Source organism: Macaca mulatta, chromosome 15, assembly GCF_049350105.2.
Source record: "Macaca mulatta isolate MMU2019108-1 chromosome 15, T2T-MMU8v2.0, whole genome shotgun sequence".
NCBI classification, from domain to species: Eukaryota; Metazoa; Chordata; class Mammalia; order Primates; family Cercopithecidae; genus Macaca; species Macaca mulatta.
In genome coordinates, this window is record NC_133420.1 from 77388239 (window position 1) to 77404913 (window position 16675).

At 39.7% G+C, this 16675-nt stretch overlaps 1 protein-coding gene and 1 long non-coding RNA gene across 4 annotated transcripts in view; one reads left to right on the forward strand and one right to left on the reverse strand.

The window, feature by feature from the left end:
- The window catches only part of MTAP (methylthioadenosine phosphorylase), a 53047-nt gene extending 51988 nt beyond the window's left edge, over positions 1-1059 (reverse strand). For 2 of the 3 annotated variants that reach the window (XM_077965289.1, XM_077965290.1), the window contains exon 1: positions 918-1059. In XM_077965289.1, the coding sequence (XP_077821415.1) occupies positions 918-950 (33 nt within the window). In that variant the 5' untranslated portion in view covers positions 951-1059. 3 annotated transcript variants of the gene reach the window in all.
- Positions 1060-1069: 10 nt separating this feature from the next.
- Positions 1070-16675, forward strand: part of LOC106993734 (uncharacterized) — a 38891-nt gene continuing 23285 nt past the window's right edge. The window contains exons 1-3 of the long non-coding RNA XR_003723249.2: positions 1070-2715; positions 5280-5362; positions 9069-9196. This is a non-coding gene — a long non-coding RNA (uncharacterized LOC106993734). The remainder of the gene's footprint in view (positions 2716-5279; positions 5363-9068; positions 9197-16675) is intronic.

Below are 16675 nucleotides of genomic sequence, written 5' to 3' on the forward strand. Positions count from 1 at the left end.
TGCGTTCTTAGCCAGTAATAAACTCCCTAGAAGAGGTCTTAAGTTTTAGCATCAATTTTTCTTTATGTGCTGTAATTCTCTCTCGGAATACTAACCAGGAGAGAAGTATTTAAAACCCCAGGGAAGCCAGCTGCTACTCTCAGAACTTGTGCCCTCTCCAGCACAAAGCTTCCCACCGCACAATGATTCCTTGTATCGAGACCTCTCAGGGCCTAGGGCACAAGGAAATTGAACTCTAACTTGCAAGGCTGCAAAACAAAGCAGTTTGAAGCCAGACGCCTCCAAACGGTGCAGCCCTAAAAAGGGACGCCTGTACTTTTCGAAGAAAGTCTCAGAACCCCTACAGCATTGCGCTGCTGGGGAAAACTTCAGCACGGAGGCCTACGTTCGGAGGAAGAAGCCGGAAGCATGCAAAAGAGCAAGTAAGCAGTTCTCCCACGTGGGCCACAGGCAGCAAGCAGAGTCAGAGAGCGGAAGCTGGAGTCCCGCAAGGCACTAGGAGATGGTCACAGAAGCTGCAGGCGCCCGGACACCTGCTGGCTCTAGCCGGGTGTCTTTCTCGGGAGAACAGTGGTGCTCAGGAATGGTGGCGGCCTGGGCGCAGCCTCTCCCATCCACGACACCTCTCTCTAAAGGGGTGCCTACGCCCTACGGGCAGCGGGTGCAGATGAGCCAAAAGGTGGTGTGTGTGTGTGTGTGTGTGTGTGTATGTGTGTGTGTATCGGGGAGGGGATCATTCGCAAGCGTACCCTCTCCTCGAGCGGCAAGTGAGTCCCGAGTGCCCAGCCCCGGTCCCTCCCCGCCGCGGCAGGGGCGCGCGGGCCGGGCGTATGGCCCCGGGAGGCGCGGTACGCCGGGGCGGGGGCGAGAAGGCACTCGGCAGGGCGAACCGCTGCGGCTGGGAGGGCTCATCTCACCTTCACGGCGGTGGTGGTGGTGCCAGAGGCCATATCTGCACGGGAAAGGAAGCTGCAGTGGGCGAGCGCTCGGGACTAAGAGAACCAAAGGGACCGAAGAGCTGCAACCGTGCCAACCCCACAGAGCGGGACTGAGCAGTGCGGAGACCCGGGGCGGGCCTTGACTCCTCCTCTTCCTCCCCGGGACAGCTGGATTGGCTGCTTGTGTGGGATCTCCCCCGCCACCCCTTCCCCAAATCGAAGTTCCCGCGTTCCGCCCCTTTTGCAGACCTTTCCGGTTCTCCGGGTTTTTGTCGGGTTTTTTTTTTTTTTTTTTAAATCCCCAGTTGTAACTAACGGATAATGATAATAATGGAGACAATTTATCGAGCGCTGTATTGTTCCAGACTGCGTGTTTTGGACTTTAATTGGCTTACTTAACATTCACAAAAACCCTGTAAGGAACAGCAGCACTCCCTGCTTGGCCCGATATTCGTGGCGTCAGAGGCCTCAGCATTCTGGCCCGGCGGCGTTCCACAAGTTCTCGCGCAAGGGAAAATCCTCACCAAGGACGGAACTGGCCGGCCAGAGATTCTCTCAGGCAGTTAACGCGGGGCGGCTGCCGTGGCGGGGGCGTGGTTTGCACTTCCTACGGCTGCGAACCCACGGGGGGTTTGCGTATTTGCCTTGATTCCTGGAGGACACAGCTGGGATGGACTTGACCCAAGACTCAGGGATGACGAAAGGGAAATAAACAGAGTAACGTACTACTGGATAATCTTTCTGATTTACGAACTATGATTTACTTATCTTCAATGTGAGGAGCGGCTTTAAGGCGTTTGAGACCGTGCGCAACTCCCAGTCTGCTCTACCCGACTGGGGGCATCTTTAACCCTTTCTACGCCGGAGCGCTATCCAGTACACCTGGATTCAGAATCCAGACTAAGGTCTCCATCATTCAACACTAGCAGGACACACACACACACACACACACACACACACACCCCACCACCACCAGCCCTTTACAGGGAGAATCCCTCATGCTCAAAGCCCCCATCCCTTCCCTACTGGGATAATCCAATTTAACCTTCCTTGATGGATTAAGCGTTCTGCAACAAAACAATGGTTGACAAGGATCTTCAGGGTGGACTCTGAGATGTAGAAATGCTGCAAATTAGCCTGGAGGTGGGAGGCAGGCCGAGAAAGGGGATGCTTTCCTCTTACAGTAGCAAAACACGGAAACGAAACACAAGTACAATTTAATTCAAAATACCACTGTGTGATGTTAGCCTCATAGAACCTGTTTACTTAAACAGTATAGACTTTCGTCCTCTTATTACTATATGCTTTAGGTCTAAATTTTCTCACAATGTAAAGTTTTCTTTATTCTGTTACAATAATCTATTTCTTTTAAGTTATAAAATGCAATGGTAAAAGAGGAATGAAAGTAGAATTCGGATGCTCCTTTGAGAAACAGGAGACAGGGAGTCCTTCGTGGATGAAGACAATGTAGCTTTCTAGGGGCCTTTCTGCTGATTGCTCTATTGAGGGGCAGGAAGCCCACCACTCAGAAGTGAACCATTGAGGACACAAGGATGCCCTGGACTTTATGGCTGCTACCTAAGTAGGGGGTTCTAGCCAACTTAAGTGACTTGATATGATTAGCAAGTCCAGTTTCTACTCAGCACTGCCTCTCTGCTAAAAGTTAGACGCTGTAACCAAGTTAGATCTTGTAAGCTTAAAATACCCCTAGGCATAGGAGTTGGAAACTTGGAGAGGACCAGGCTGGACTTCTGGACTTTTCTACTATAACTTGCAGGTAAGGGCTCAAGCATTTGCTCTTGAAGATGTGATGTCTGTGAAGAGGAAATTCTTCTAAAGTTTGAATTTCATATACACTTACATGTGACAAAATATTATTCTACTTTTGATATTTTTCCAACCAGTTAAGATTGTAAAAAAGCATTCTCAGTTCAAAGTTGTACAAAAACAGGTGGAGAGCTGGGTTTGGCTGAGGTCTTTGGCCATTGTTTTCTGCTCAGGGTAGTGCCTGAATCACATGACCCCTTGCTACCCAGACTTGGATAACCCTTGGACAGGCTTGTGAGACAGTGCTTTCTTTAGTGCAGTATCTTTGAAAAGGTAGGCGGTAATATTTTTGCCTTATTTCCAAGTTTTGGGTCATGTTTTTTCTTAACAAGTCCTAAAAAGGAAGACAAAATTTTCATTAATTTTCAATACGCAAACATTTTCAGTGGTCTCCCTTTTTGATTACTATGTCAACAAGACAAGGAGAGTCGGTCTGTCTAGGAGCATAGATTTTGCCCTGCCCTTCTGTTCTTATCCTATAAATCCCCCTCTGTTAATCTGTACCCTTGCTTTTCTGAAGATAATTATAAAGAACTAGGTCATCTTACAATAATTCTGATTATGAAACAGTATGAAGGTTTCAACAGCTTCTCCCCTTTTTGATAATCTCTCATAAATGTCTTCCCAGCTTCTAGGTCCTAGCCAACAAAGTACTGAAATGGTTATCACCAGTAGCTGACTATACTGGGTCTTGAGCAATGGTTCTTCAGTGTCCTACGGTTCCCTTTTACTAAACATGTTATTTTTGAAGTCTTCTCCAAACCATTCCAGAATCATCAAATATTCAAGAGGAAGTATTCATACAAATGCATGAAATGTATCACCTCAACCAACTGCATCAGCTTTCCCACTGAATTGTTATATTTCTGTGCCTGGCCATTGTGTCTGTCCTGGATGGGTACTACAAAATGGGCCCAAGCTGGCTGGTAACCCATCCTCATCTGGAGGTATTAAAGCTGGCAAGTTTCCATGGCCTAAGAAACTCACATAACTCCCCACTACCTTATAGATATTTGGGCCAAAATAAAAATTCTAAATAACATGGAAGTGTACTTAGAGATCCCCAATTATGTGTTAATCAGATCTTTTTACAATACACCTGTATCACAGCCACAATAAGTAGGGACATTTTGGCCACTACTTTTGACAATGGATTAGAGTCCCATCCTGGCAGCTTAGTGAAAAAACTAAAATTCTATTAGCAAGCAGCCACTCTAGATTTAGCAGAACATTGTTGAAAAAATATCTGGGGGAACAATAAGTAAACTAATTGTAATAATGATGGTAAGACATTTTAAAAATTATTGCATCTTCAAATTCTCAGCTGGGCAAGCCTATGTCAGCGTGAGAAGCCAAAGATGTCTGAACTGGTATAAATTCAGGTTCAAAATTCACAACATCACCATTGTGCACAGTGTGGTCATTGGGAAGAAAAAAACCCCAAAGAGACTCAATGCCCTTAATAAAATTGTGTCCAGAGAAACTTCTCCACAGGCAATTATCAGAATAATCAACTTCTCTTTACCCCACCCAAGAAGGAAAAAAAATGTACTGAAAAGAAAATAGTGGCTAGTGTTTATTAAGATAAGAAGCAAAAGATGTGCAAGTATGTACCAGGCCAGTCCTAAGGTAACATTCTGAAAAAAATTGAATATAATTGCAGAATATAATTTTGTCTGCAATCCAAGTTCTCTTAACACTCTTGATTGTAAATAACTGAACAAATTCTTGATCTAAAAAATATAGCTATGTCTCTTTACTCTGACTCTACAGTATAGACCATGATGCCACATAAACATTAACATTTTAGTAACTAGAGACTTAGATGTTTTTGTCATAGAAAGCCTAACTAATTGAACCTTTCTAAATTTCTTATAGGTTAGTACGTGACTATTACTCTAAAATTTTAAGGAAATAAGAACAAAAAACAAAGAAAAGTGTTCCATTCTCCCATTATCATAATGATAAACAAAATAAGTAGTATGTCACAGGTGAAGAAAATATTACTGAAATCTGATTTTAAAAATGCATTTATTGCAGATACTTTATAGAGGGAATTACAAGTGATATAGTAGCTTTCTCAAAAAATATTTACGTCACATTTTAGGTGGCAAGTCCTTATAATGACCTTTAATGAAAGTGGAAATTATAAAGTGTAACCTGGCATCTGTGTTTTTGGTTGAGGAAAGAACCCCATGCTTTAAAATGAGATAAGCAGGGTCAGTTTTGACAGTCTGCTTTAAAGTTGGTTTGCTCCAGATAGTTGGAATTTCCCATATGTTTCTTGTTGCAATAGAATCAAGTTCTCCTTCAGTTTTCTTTATTCATTCCTTCTATTTGAAGTCCCTTTTACCCTAGAAATAGCCCTCATTGCAAGTCACCTTGTCTTGTTTTCAAAGTTCACTTCAAATTATATCTCCCCTATCATTTCTGAAACTCTACTGAAGATGACTTAAGTTGCATATAATTTGGATTTTTTGAAGTAAAATCTCACCAGTTTTTCACTTTTCTTAGATTAATTCTGCACATTAAAAGCATATTCAGATCAACAGAATGGCCATCTACCCTGGAATCCCAGGATCTTCACATCCTATAAGGTAGGTATTATTATTTCTATTAAGGATAAGCAAAGTGCAAGATTAAGCCCTGAACCCTGTACCTCCCTCAGTGAAAGAGAGAGTATGTTCAATCTTGCTCTAAAGAGATATGATTCTCAGCTTCTGTGCTTTTTATAGAAAAGGGCCAAAAAGTAATAGATACCCAGATGTATTTTAATATCACAGATGCAACATAATCTCTCCTTAGCATGTCAGGATCTAAGCTATGATGAGAGACCCATATAATGAGCTCTTATGTGACCCGCTGCTCTTTATTCCACTTTAAAAACTTAAGGCACACCTGTATACCATGAAAAACATTAAAATGTAGGAAATAAGTCTAAGAGTATTGCTTTTCTTCTCTGCCAAATCCATATGCCGTCTGTACATACAATCCTAAAAGCAAATCGGGAACAAAGTCATGTTTGTCTTCTGAGCATCTTCAATAGCAACAACAAAACAGCTAATACTTATTAAGAGCCACATATTCTTCATTTAATCCTCACAGCTATTAATGTGGTTGCTATTATAATTTCCATTTTACAGAGGAGGGGAGAGAGATAAGTTGAATTGCTATAACTTCATCTTTTCTGCTTATTTGCCTCTCCCCAAAGCTTCCTTGTCTGTTTGGAATCTTCAGGACTTCCCTCTCTCTAGCCCATCAAAATGTCAATCCAACCTGTCAAACCTGTTAAGTTGCCAAAATCAGCTTAAACTGTTACCTCACCCAGGGGTTTATGAATTTTACACTATTAAGCCTTAAACTGAGATAATAAAATTCTCGGTCAGATGTGATGTTTGAGAAAGGACAAGTGTAGGTTTTATTATCACTATCATTGCATGAGGAACATGAGGCTCAGAGCATTTAAGAAGTCTTCTCCAATTTATGTAAGTAAAGTAATTGAGATTCAGCCCTGAATCTGTCCTAATTGCAAAGTCTGAACTCTTGATTAATTATTATTTTTTCCAGTGTTGAGATTCAGAAAACAACACCCCAAAAATGAAGGCCTCAGAAGCAGCCTCAAAAGCAAAAGTTTTTCTCTGACCTTCTCCTGCCTGCCTTTCACTCCCATTCTCCCCCTGATGCTACCATAGAAACTAGAATCCTTCTTCCCCAAGGTGGATAATAGAAACCAGAAGACTTTTTCCCTAAAGCCAGCCATAAAACTTAAACATATTTCTCTAACCTTCCCTCTGCCTTTCTGTGTAAAAGATAAGAACCAAAAAATATGCAAATATGGCCATGAAGAAATTATCTGACCTATCTTGTTTGGCTGTGGGTTATAAGACCCCCATTCCAGAGAGAGACCTGCCCCACACCCATAAGGAAGGAATGCTACACAGAGAGGCCAAGAAGAATCTAGACAGACAGCTTTGCTGGGTTTCCCTACTCAGTCTGTTAGCAGTATGTCATCCCCTTTTTGTCCAATCATATTTCTACGTGGCTGTCCATACTTTGTTGAACCTGTGAAAGAAGTATAAATCATTTAGCCAAGGGAAAAAATGAGTAAGCCAAGGGAAAAGCCAAGCCAGGAACTATGTTAGGAAAACCTGCTTCCCATTTTATTCCTGGATAAGATAGCTACAAATATAAGAAGCTACATACCTCCCTCACAGTTTGCCCAAGGAAATTCGTTGTGGACGAAAGACAGACAGAACTCAAAGTCATCCCTCTGAGGCTCACCTGAGACAACTGCATATCTGATTGCTTCCTCTGCCCTATTGTTTATGTAAAAATGCAAATTCATTGAACCAGACTAAATTGTGTATGCAGTGGAAGGCTGATCATGGACCTGAGGCTGTGTCACTGGCGCATCCTTAACCTTGGGCAAAATAATCTTTTGAAATTGACTGAGACCTGTCTCAGATATTTTGGGTTAACAAAGCTAATCATAAAAATGGAAAATTTTCCCTGCATCTTTGGGTCTTCATTCTGAAGGCTCCCGTGTGAAATTTTTATGCCTTTTCTCCAACGGGAAAGTTTCTCTACACTGTCATGTGCTGGTCCTTAAACTTAGTGCTAAGAGAGAAAGATGTATGATCTATATACTCTCTGAGCCCTTAATAAACTCCTGATCTGGTGAGAGGAGTCAGAAAGAGAAGTCAAATATTATAAAACAACGTGATAAGGGTGAGGTTAGATACTGTGAAAACACAGAGCTGGGCACCTTTTAGAGTTTTCCTGGAGAAAGTGAGCCTTAAGGGATGAACTAAGAAATTAGAGAGGTGAGGGGTGTGTGTGTGTGTTGCTGGCGGGGAAGTTGGATATGAAGGAAATTGAAGTGTAGGAGACAGGCATTTAGATAATTAATCATGTGGTCCATTAATATTAAGAAAAATAAATTTGATTAGATTTGATTATTAGGAAGTAGTTAGTGACCTTTATCCTGAGTGAAAACAAGCATTTGTTTCAGATCCAGAAAAATAGTATGAAGGAAATGCCAAAGCCAATGAGATGCCATTAAAATGACTTTAGAGTTGTGACCTCTTGGAAACATTAAAAGCAACCCATGATGTTGGTGGTGGTGACTTGTATCTACCCAAATCAGGCAATAAAGAAAGTGAGAAAGAATCACAAAATCACTTCGATGGTATAAACTTGAGGTCCCTGGTTGATGCAACAGTTATAAAAAACCTCAGAGGTCCCCTTGCAACACAGATGGAATCACTGAGGAAGCAGATCACTCTCAGGACCTGTATCTGGTCTCGCTCACATCTCTGACCTATATAGCCATATTGTGAGCATAAACACTTGACCACAAAGCTCTGCTCATCCAAATTATAAATGATTCCCTACACTTGGATCAGGAAGGAGTGACCATCAGCCTGGTTTGGCTGGGATAGTCCTGGTTTATACCTATTGAAGATCAATTAACAAGTTTTAATTATTTTTTGTGTTTCCCTTTTCCCTCTCAAATATGTCCCAGTTTAGAAAATAAATTTTATGCTCACTCTAGGTAAGTGCTTTTCCACCATAGGATGGTTTTGAATTAAATATAGAAATGTAAAAATAAAGCCAACATAGCATTAATACATTTGTGCTAAATTTAAAGAAAAACTCTGTTTCTTATTTAAAACTTTATACAGTATATAAAATACATAGAATTTCAGAGGTTATCCTCATAAGTCCAGTTGAATGTGCAATTGATTTTAAGTATGATTTTAAGCCAAAAGGCAAAAATAATTTGACAAAGTTTCTGTATATTATCAGATTATATAAGATACTTTGATTTGTTATATTTCCTGAGTATAAATAATTTTACTTCAAGCATTATCTGAGTTCTTGGAAACATTTTGTTTATAGGTATTATAAATTTGTCATGTCAGATATTTGAAATGCTTAAAAATTAAAGTCAAATTTTTGAAAAACTATTTAAAATATTTAATTGAATATAATTAAAGTACTGAGGAAAATTATTCTGTTCAATATAGAAATGTTAATCCAAAAATAGCTAATACAGTAATCAATAAAAAAGTGAAGGTGATATTTCTCATTGTACTCAACTTGTAAACAGGATAACAAGATTTGTAAGTTGAACAGAAATGCTTAAGGAAGACTTGTTTTTAAATTTTCTGACTTTTAATATAATTTAAAACCCAAATAGCTTTTAAATACTTCACACACAGAGCTCTCACCCTTATTTTACCCTGGACTTTTTTTTTTTCAAATATCCAATACAAAACTCACATGGACTATTGCCTCAAGAACGAAACTCCGGCAAATTGGAGAGAGGGTGAGCAGCCTGTGGATGAGGAAAATAAACAACAAACCTGTCCTTCATAAAGTCTGGATGAAGAGGGAGGAGATACTGGGAGATGAACAGCAGAGGATAGGTAATCAATGGGGTTTTTTTTTTTTTTTTTCTTTTACTAGTGAGAGAGTTTTGAGTATGTTTGTAAGCAGGTGGAAAGAAGTTCACATGGAAGACACTAAGAAAGATATAGCTAATGGCACAAGATCCCAGAGGAATGGGATCAGAAGCTCTGACCGAAATCATAGTCCTCTATTAGAATGGAGACATGGGGCTGGAAGAAAGGAGGTAAGAATGGGGCCTCTAGATAATGTAAGAATAGATGCTGTGAACCTAAGGAAGACCACTCTTGATGGTATCATTTTCTCAATAAAATAAGAGATAAGGGTTGCATAATGAGTTTGAGAAAAGATGACAAAGATTTGACCATATGAGAAATAGGGACCATGAATTAGAAATGGTACCAATCTGCAAGGGCGTATAATTTTTTTCTGACAGCCCCTCAATCTTGTCTGATCAGATAGGACCTCAAGGAATTGAGGATGTTGGGGAGGTATGAGTTTATCTTATCAATCAAAGAAATCCAGCCCCTGTGGGGAACAATGAAGCCATGAAGGACCTGGATGATGGATGAAGGTGGAGGATCAAGGGGGTGGAGGATCAAGGGACTGGAGGGCTTAAAGGTGTCTAAGAGCCATGAGGGTAGGGTGAAGGAATGTGAAAGAGGGAAGGAGAGGAGGTCCTGGAGGGAAATATCAGAGCTCAAGGTTTTAGAAGAGTAGTAAGTTCTAAAGGTTATGGCAAGATCCAAGAAGTGAGCAATTGAATTAGTCAGATAGGGTGAAAGGGGGAAGGTTTTTTTTGTTTTTGTTTTTTGTTTTTTGTTTTTTTTTTAAATCTCTGTGTATGTATTGTCTACATTCATATTGCATCTCCTGGAACTGTGGCAGATAGGACTTGGGGTAAGGGCAAGACCATGATACAAGGTCTAGCTGTTGGAGGGACTGGTAAATCAAAGCTACAGGGATGATCAGAGGATGGTAGAGCTAGATGGAAGAGACCGCCTTCTAAGAGATTTGTTTTTCTAGAGGCCATGGAAGCAAACCAACCTGGAGTTGGCAATGAGAAACCAGGAGAATGCTACCCTTCATCACAGTCCGCTAGTATGTAGGGAATGGAAGAATATCAACTTCCTTAAGAGAAAGCTGTGGAGTAAAAGGATAGACTAGATTTTAGTAAAAGAAAAGAGATGGAAAGGGTGACTTAAAATAGGGGTGAAGTGGTACAGAGGCTTGCTAATTACTAAACTAGCACTTCATAAGAATGTAATGGGAAATGATTTGTAAAGTACTGAGGGAAAGTGGAAGCGGCGTTTTTGCTTACTGTATTTTTCTTAATTTATTGTTAATTGACAAATAATTGTATATACTCAGGAGGTGTGATGTAATAATATATATGAACATATATGCACATTGTAGAATAATTACATCAAAGTGACATATTTTCTACCTCAGATACTTAGCATTTCTTTATGTAAGAACATTTAAAATCTCTTTTAGCAATTTTGAAATATATAAAACATTATTCTTAATTATAGTCACCATGCTGTGCAATAGATCACAGACTTATTTCTTCTGTGTTAACTGAAACTTTGTGCCCTTTGATCAACATCTTCCCTTTCCCCATCCAAATAATCACTACCTCCAAATCCCCAGCCTCTGGTAGGCACCATTCTTCTACTCTCTACATCTGTGAGTTTGACTTTTTTAGATTCCATGTATAAGTAAGATCATGCAGTACAGTATTTGTGTTTCTCTGCCTGGCCTATTCCACTTAGGCATAACTTTCTCCCAGTTCATCCTCATTGTCACAAAGGGCAGAATTTCTTTCTTTTTCTAAAGGTTGAATAATATTCAATGTGTATCATCTTTATCCATTCATTCATAATGGACACTTACATTGCTTTCATATCTTGGCTGTTGTGAATAAGGCTTCAATAAACATGGAAGTGCACATATCTCCTTTACATACTTATTTCATTTTCTTTGGGTATATGCCCAGAAGTGGAATTTCTGGATCATATGGTAATTGTATTTTTATTTGTTTGAGGAAACTTTGTACTGTTTTCTGAAGTGGTTGTACTAATTTACCTTCCTACCAACTGTGTACAGGGGTTCCCTTTTCTCCGCATTCCCCTCCAACACTTGTTCTCTTTCATCTTTTTGATAATAGCCATTCTAATAGACATGATTTGATATCTCATTGTGATTTTAATTTGCATTTCCCTGATGATTGATGATGTTGAATAGTTTTTCATGTATCTGCTGTCCATTTGTCTTCTTTTGAGAAATGTCAGCTTTGGTCCTTTGCCCATTTTTAAAAATCAGGTTATTTGTTTTCTTGCCACTGAATTGTTTTAGTTCCTTATATATTTTGCATATTAGGTCCTTATCAGAAGTAAGGTTTGCAAATATTTTATCCCAATTCATGGGTTGTTTCTTTATTATTTATTTTGCTGTCCAGAAGATTTTTCTGTTTGATACAGTCCCATTTGTCTATTTTTTCTTTTATTGCCTATGCTTTTCAGGGTGTATCCAAGAAACCATCGTCCAGACCAGTGTCACAGGGCTTTTCCTCTATGTTTTCTTTTATAAATTTTACAGTTTTGGGCTTTACATTTAAATCTGCAATCTATTTTGAGTTGATTTTTGTATATGGAGTGAGATGAGGGTGTAATTTCATTCTTCTGTGGGTGAATATCCAGTTTTTCCAACACCACTTACTGGAGAGACTGTCATTGTACCTATTGTTTGTTCTTGACATCTTTGTCAAAACTAAATTGACCACAAATACGAGTTTATTTCTGGAATTTCTGTTGTGTTCCACTGTTCTATATGTCTCTTTCTATGCCAATACCATTCTAGGATTTTTAAATTCTTGTTTTTACTTTTCTTTTTAGTTGGCACAAAATAATTTTATGTATTGTGGGATACAGCAATAGTTTGGTACATGTACATCATGTTGTTTGGGAAAAACTCTTAAACCATTTTTCCTGTGCTCTCACACCATAACAATCGCACAGGAGACTTCTGTGATCCCAAAATATGTGCTTATTTTCCCCCTCCAGCAAGCAAGCAGTCAATTTTGCAGCAGGACCCAACTGGGTGTCCTCTAATTTAATTCCAACTATCTGCCCAGATATAGCATCAGATCCCACAGGTTAGGAGCTTACTCCCACAAGACTATCCCCTCCTTCCCCCCAGTTGCAAGTCCGGGCTTCTGGAACTTCGGACTGACAGGCTTCAAGTTGGGGTTCCCATGACCCCTTCTTTGGGTTCGATTAATTTGCTAAAGTGGCTCACAGCACTCAGGGAAACAAGTTTACTGATTTATTACAAAGGGTATTTGAAAGGATATGAATAAACATCCAGATAAAGAGATACATAAAGTGAGGCCTAGAAGGGTCCTGAGCACAGGAGCTTCTGTTCCCATGCAGCTGGGGTGCACCACTTTCCTGGCACGTAGATGAGCTCTTCACTCCATATCATGGAGATAATGGCAGTCCTGTTGTACTGGTGATTGTTTCAGGTGGCTAGATTGATGAGTAGTCATGGAGTATTGGTGATCATCTAAGAAGCTTCTTATCCAACCGTGAAAATCTCTCTTGCTGGCTAATGGAGCAGAGGTGTGCGAAGGGAAATATGATGTTGCTGAGGGCTTCCTAGAGCTTCCCAAAGGTCATGTACCGGATACAAAATTTTATCCTAGACCATCTGACAATAATTGCCACAATTAAATTAAAGCATTAGACACAAATCTTGCTCGTAAAGTAATATATTCCCATTAACCTCATTTATCTCTTTATTTAAAAGTGTTGGCCGGGCGTGGTGGCTCCCGCCTATAATCCCAACACTTTGGGAGGCCGAGGCAGGTGGATCACCTGAGGTTGGGAGTTCGAGACCAACCTGACCAACATGGAGAAACCCCGTCTCTACTAAAAAATACAAAAATTAGCTGGGTGTGGTGGCACATGCTGGTAATCCGAGCTACTCAGGAGGCTGAGGCAGGAGAATCGCTTGAACACGGGAGGCAGAGGTTGCGGTGAACCGAGACTGGGTCATTGCACTCCAGCCTGAGCAGCAAGAGTGAAATTCCCTCTCAAAAAAATAAAAAGTGTTACATTTATAATGCACTTAAAGAGGAAGCAACAAGTTGTCTGTTCTGTGTGTCATGAGTGGATTATGTCATGTTCACTGAGCCAGCGCCCCCTCTCCTTCCTCCCCTCTCTCCCCTTCGCCTTCTACCCTCTTTTCCTCTCTTCCTCAGGTTGCTTATAAGGCCAGCCATCATAGATTTGGTACAACTGAACTGAGAAACTCAAAGGACACTTAAAAACAGATTTCAGTTTAACTTTGTCTTGAGATTCTTCCTTTTTCTTTCCTTGTCATGTTGGTCACAATTTGATATCCAGTTATCTCAAATAGAGCGTAATTCATAGATTCATGATATAGTTATGTTCATTAGATGAATGAATAAGTGAATGAATGAATGAATGAAGAACACATTATTATGTTTTTAGTTTTAGCAAAAGAGAAAGTTCAGAAATACTAAGGAATCTGAACACCAGGGGGCATCAAAAGTTTGCTTTTTTTTTTTTCTCAAATCTGCCGTTTAAAATAGTCTAAAGCTTGAGTCATATTGGCTTCATAAGAGAAAACACGAGAGAGAAAGGTGGAAGAGGAAGAGAGAAGTTATAACTTAAAGGTTAATTCTAAAGTGGTAAGTGTACTCTACTGCAGTTTACTTAAGTTACTTCTAGAGCAGTGCATGTGGTTTTTCTCATACAGTTATACACCAATGACCAGCAGATGTCACCACTTCTTATGACCAGCAGATGGCACCACTTGACCTCATGGGTCAAGGAATATAGTGTAGGACCAGATTTTGGAGGATAAAAAAACTATATATAGGGGATGAAATCTTTCACAAACTTTCTGTACAAAAACTACTAAAGTAAAATAAATATTAAGTAGAGGATTAAGTCCTCCAGGTCTCAAATACCTTAATTTTTAAAAGGTAGAATTTTAACCAGAGGTATATTGTTCATTTTAAAACAAAGTAATAACTAAAATGTTTTTAAATGTCAAGTTTAAGCCTCAGAAAAGGTGAGCTGTAATTGATAGAAATAATTTGGATTTCACTGTGTACTTTTAGAATATTCCTTTATCAGATTTTTCAATGACCAATTAATTCACAGATACTAGCCAAAAGAAAGACAGTTGCACACAGACACAATACTGTTGGATTACTGATTAATAGCACTAAATGATTTCCTCCATTGTCCTTGGCTGTATAATTTAAGTGTCAACAGAGTACTTCAGGTTCTCTTATGTACTATCAGTTATTTACCTTTTCTCAACATTTAACTACTTTAGTTGGATACTTCTAATCAGATAAAAACCGCAGCAATGTCCGTAGAGTACCTGTAGTGCAAAGGAAAATGCAGACCCACTGGTTTTTGAGAGTGACAGCACTTGACCCAAAACTTTAAACATGCTTGTGAAACTTCCATGTGGGTGAAGGAGCAGAGACCAGACTAGCACTTAGTTTCTTTTTAGATCTTCCATGCCTTAGTCATGCAGATAAGTAGTAACTGCTTGAATAGGAATAAAAAGCATTCCGTTGGATTTCTGTGTATAATGAAAAGTCCCCGTCTTCGGCTCTTTGATTTCCCACATGAAGCTCAGCTTGGATATTACTATAATAACAAAGAGCACTAGAAAAAACAAAAGGGCATATTTGCTTAAATTGCTGTTTGCATCAAAAGAAACTGCCTAATGGGGTTATCACTGGGTCAGACTGCACTCTGTTTTCACCAACGCTGAATCAAGACCAGATGAATTCAGGAGGGCTGGGTGGGATTAGAGTCTTTAAGCACCAGTATTTTAATAAAATTCTTCTTGGCAAAGCTATCTGTGAGCCCTTCTATTTTGTTAGCAACGGAAAGATACGTAAGAAAGAGATTGGAAATACTGAAGTGATCAACTAGTAGGAAATGACCCTTAGGTTTAATTTTATTTCCAAAAAATAACACTGTGCCATATGAGAGAAAACATCGTCTAGACCCATACTCTGTGACTCTACACTATTTGGTGTTGAAGCTTATGACACTCTGCTTCAGTTCCTTCATCTGTAAAATTAGGGTAATTATCCAGGGTTTGTGTGAGAATTCAAGTTAATACTTGTAAAGCACTTGGAACATGGTAAGCACTGAATGCGTTAATTATGATGATGATGATGATGGTATACTAGCTACTGCATGAGGTGCTGAGAATACAGAGATTGAAAAGATACCATCTCTGCCTTTGGGGAACTTAGAGTCTTTTAGGAGGAATCAAGAAAATAAATAAGAGCAAAATGTTATAGATATAATAAGGAGGTTATATAGAGTTTTGGGATAGGGGGTGACAAGGGAGGGTATGGTGAGTTTGGCCTGGGTAGGGGTGAGGGATGCCTTGAAGAAAGGTCCTTCAGCGGAACTGTGCAATATGTATTTGCAGGCAAGAAAAGGGAACAAGGAAGGACTTTTGGACATGTGGTGAAGGCAGGGCTGGGCAACACATGTTGAAGGACACCAAAGTAGGAACCAGTGTGGTACATTCAAAGAACTGCCATTCTTGGAATATGATCAGAGCACAGGGTGTGAGTATAAGGGGTCAGAGTGAAAGATGAAGCCCTTCAGGTGGACATAAGTCAAAGTCCAGCATTGGAAACAGGAATCCAGGGGTTAATTTGGAAATTAGATGAGGTTTGTTTGGCTCATTCATTATTAATTTATTTATTAGAGACAAGTTCTCACTGTATTACCCAGGGGGACCTCAAACTCCTGAGCTCTGGGAATCTTCCTACGTAAACCTCCCAGGTAGCTGGAATTACAGACATATGCCACCCTGTGTGGCTAGTGTTTCTTAAAAATAAGCTGTAAACATTTACAACTTAGAACCTCCACGTGAAAAAAATAGGAATTTCCAAGCTTTCTAGAAAATTTGGAGTGTCTTGCAATATCATTCTCTAATTCCAACACAGTATCAGTGGATGACCTGCGCACTGCCCAGTTTGTCCCTGGCCTCTTCCTCTCACATTCAGTCCCAGCCTTGCCTCTAATCCCGTGAGCACTGGTGTTTCTGACCTTTACATAGCACCCTAAAGACTTCTGATTTTATTCTACAGGGCATGCAGAGCATTGAAATGTTTTAAGCAGGAGGTTCTACTGTAATCTGACTTACGTTTTTGTGTGGAGGAGGGATTGAAGGACAAGATGCTAAATTGTTTTCATCTTTTAACAAAAGTTCTATCATAAGCAATGACTGGACACATATGAGGGCAATTGAGTATCATTGGATTTTACTATTAAATTTCTTTAGAAAATAGAATCTGTTCTTTGAAAATTGGAATCTTTAATCTTCTTATGGAAGACTGACCAATCTTCTAGTCAACCCTGTATTCTTTTTATTTTCAAGAGTAAGCAAAAGATCTAAAATTTTATGAGGAAAGCCCCATC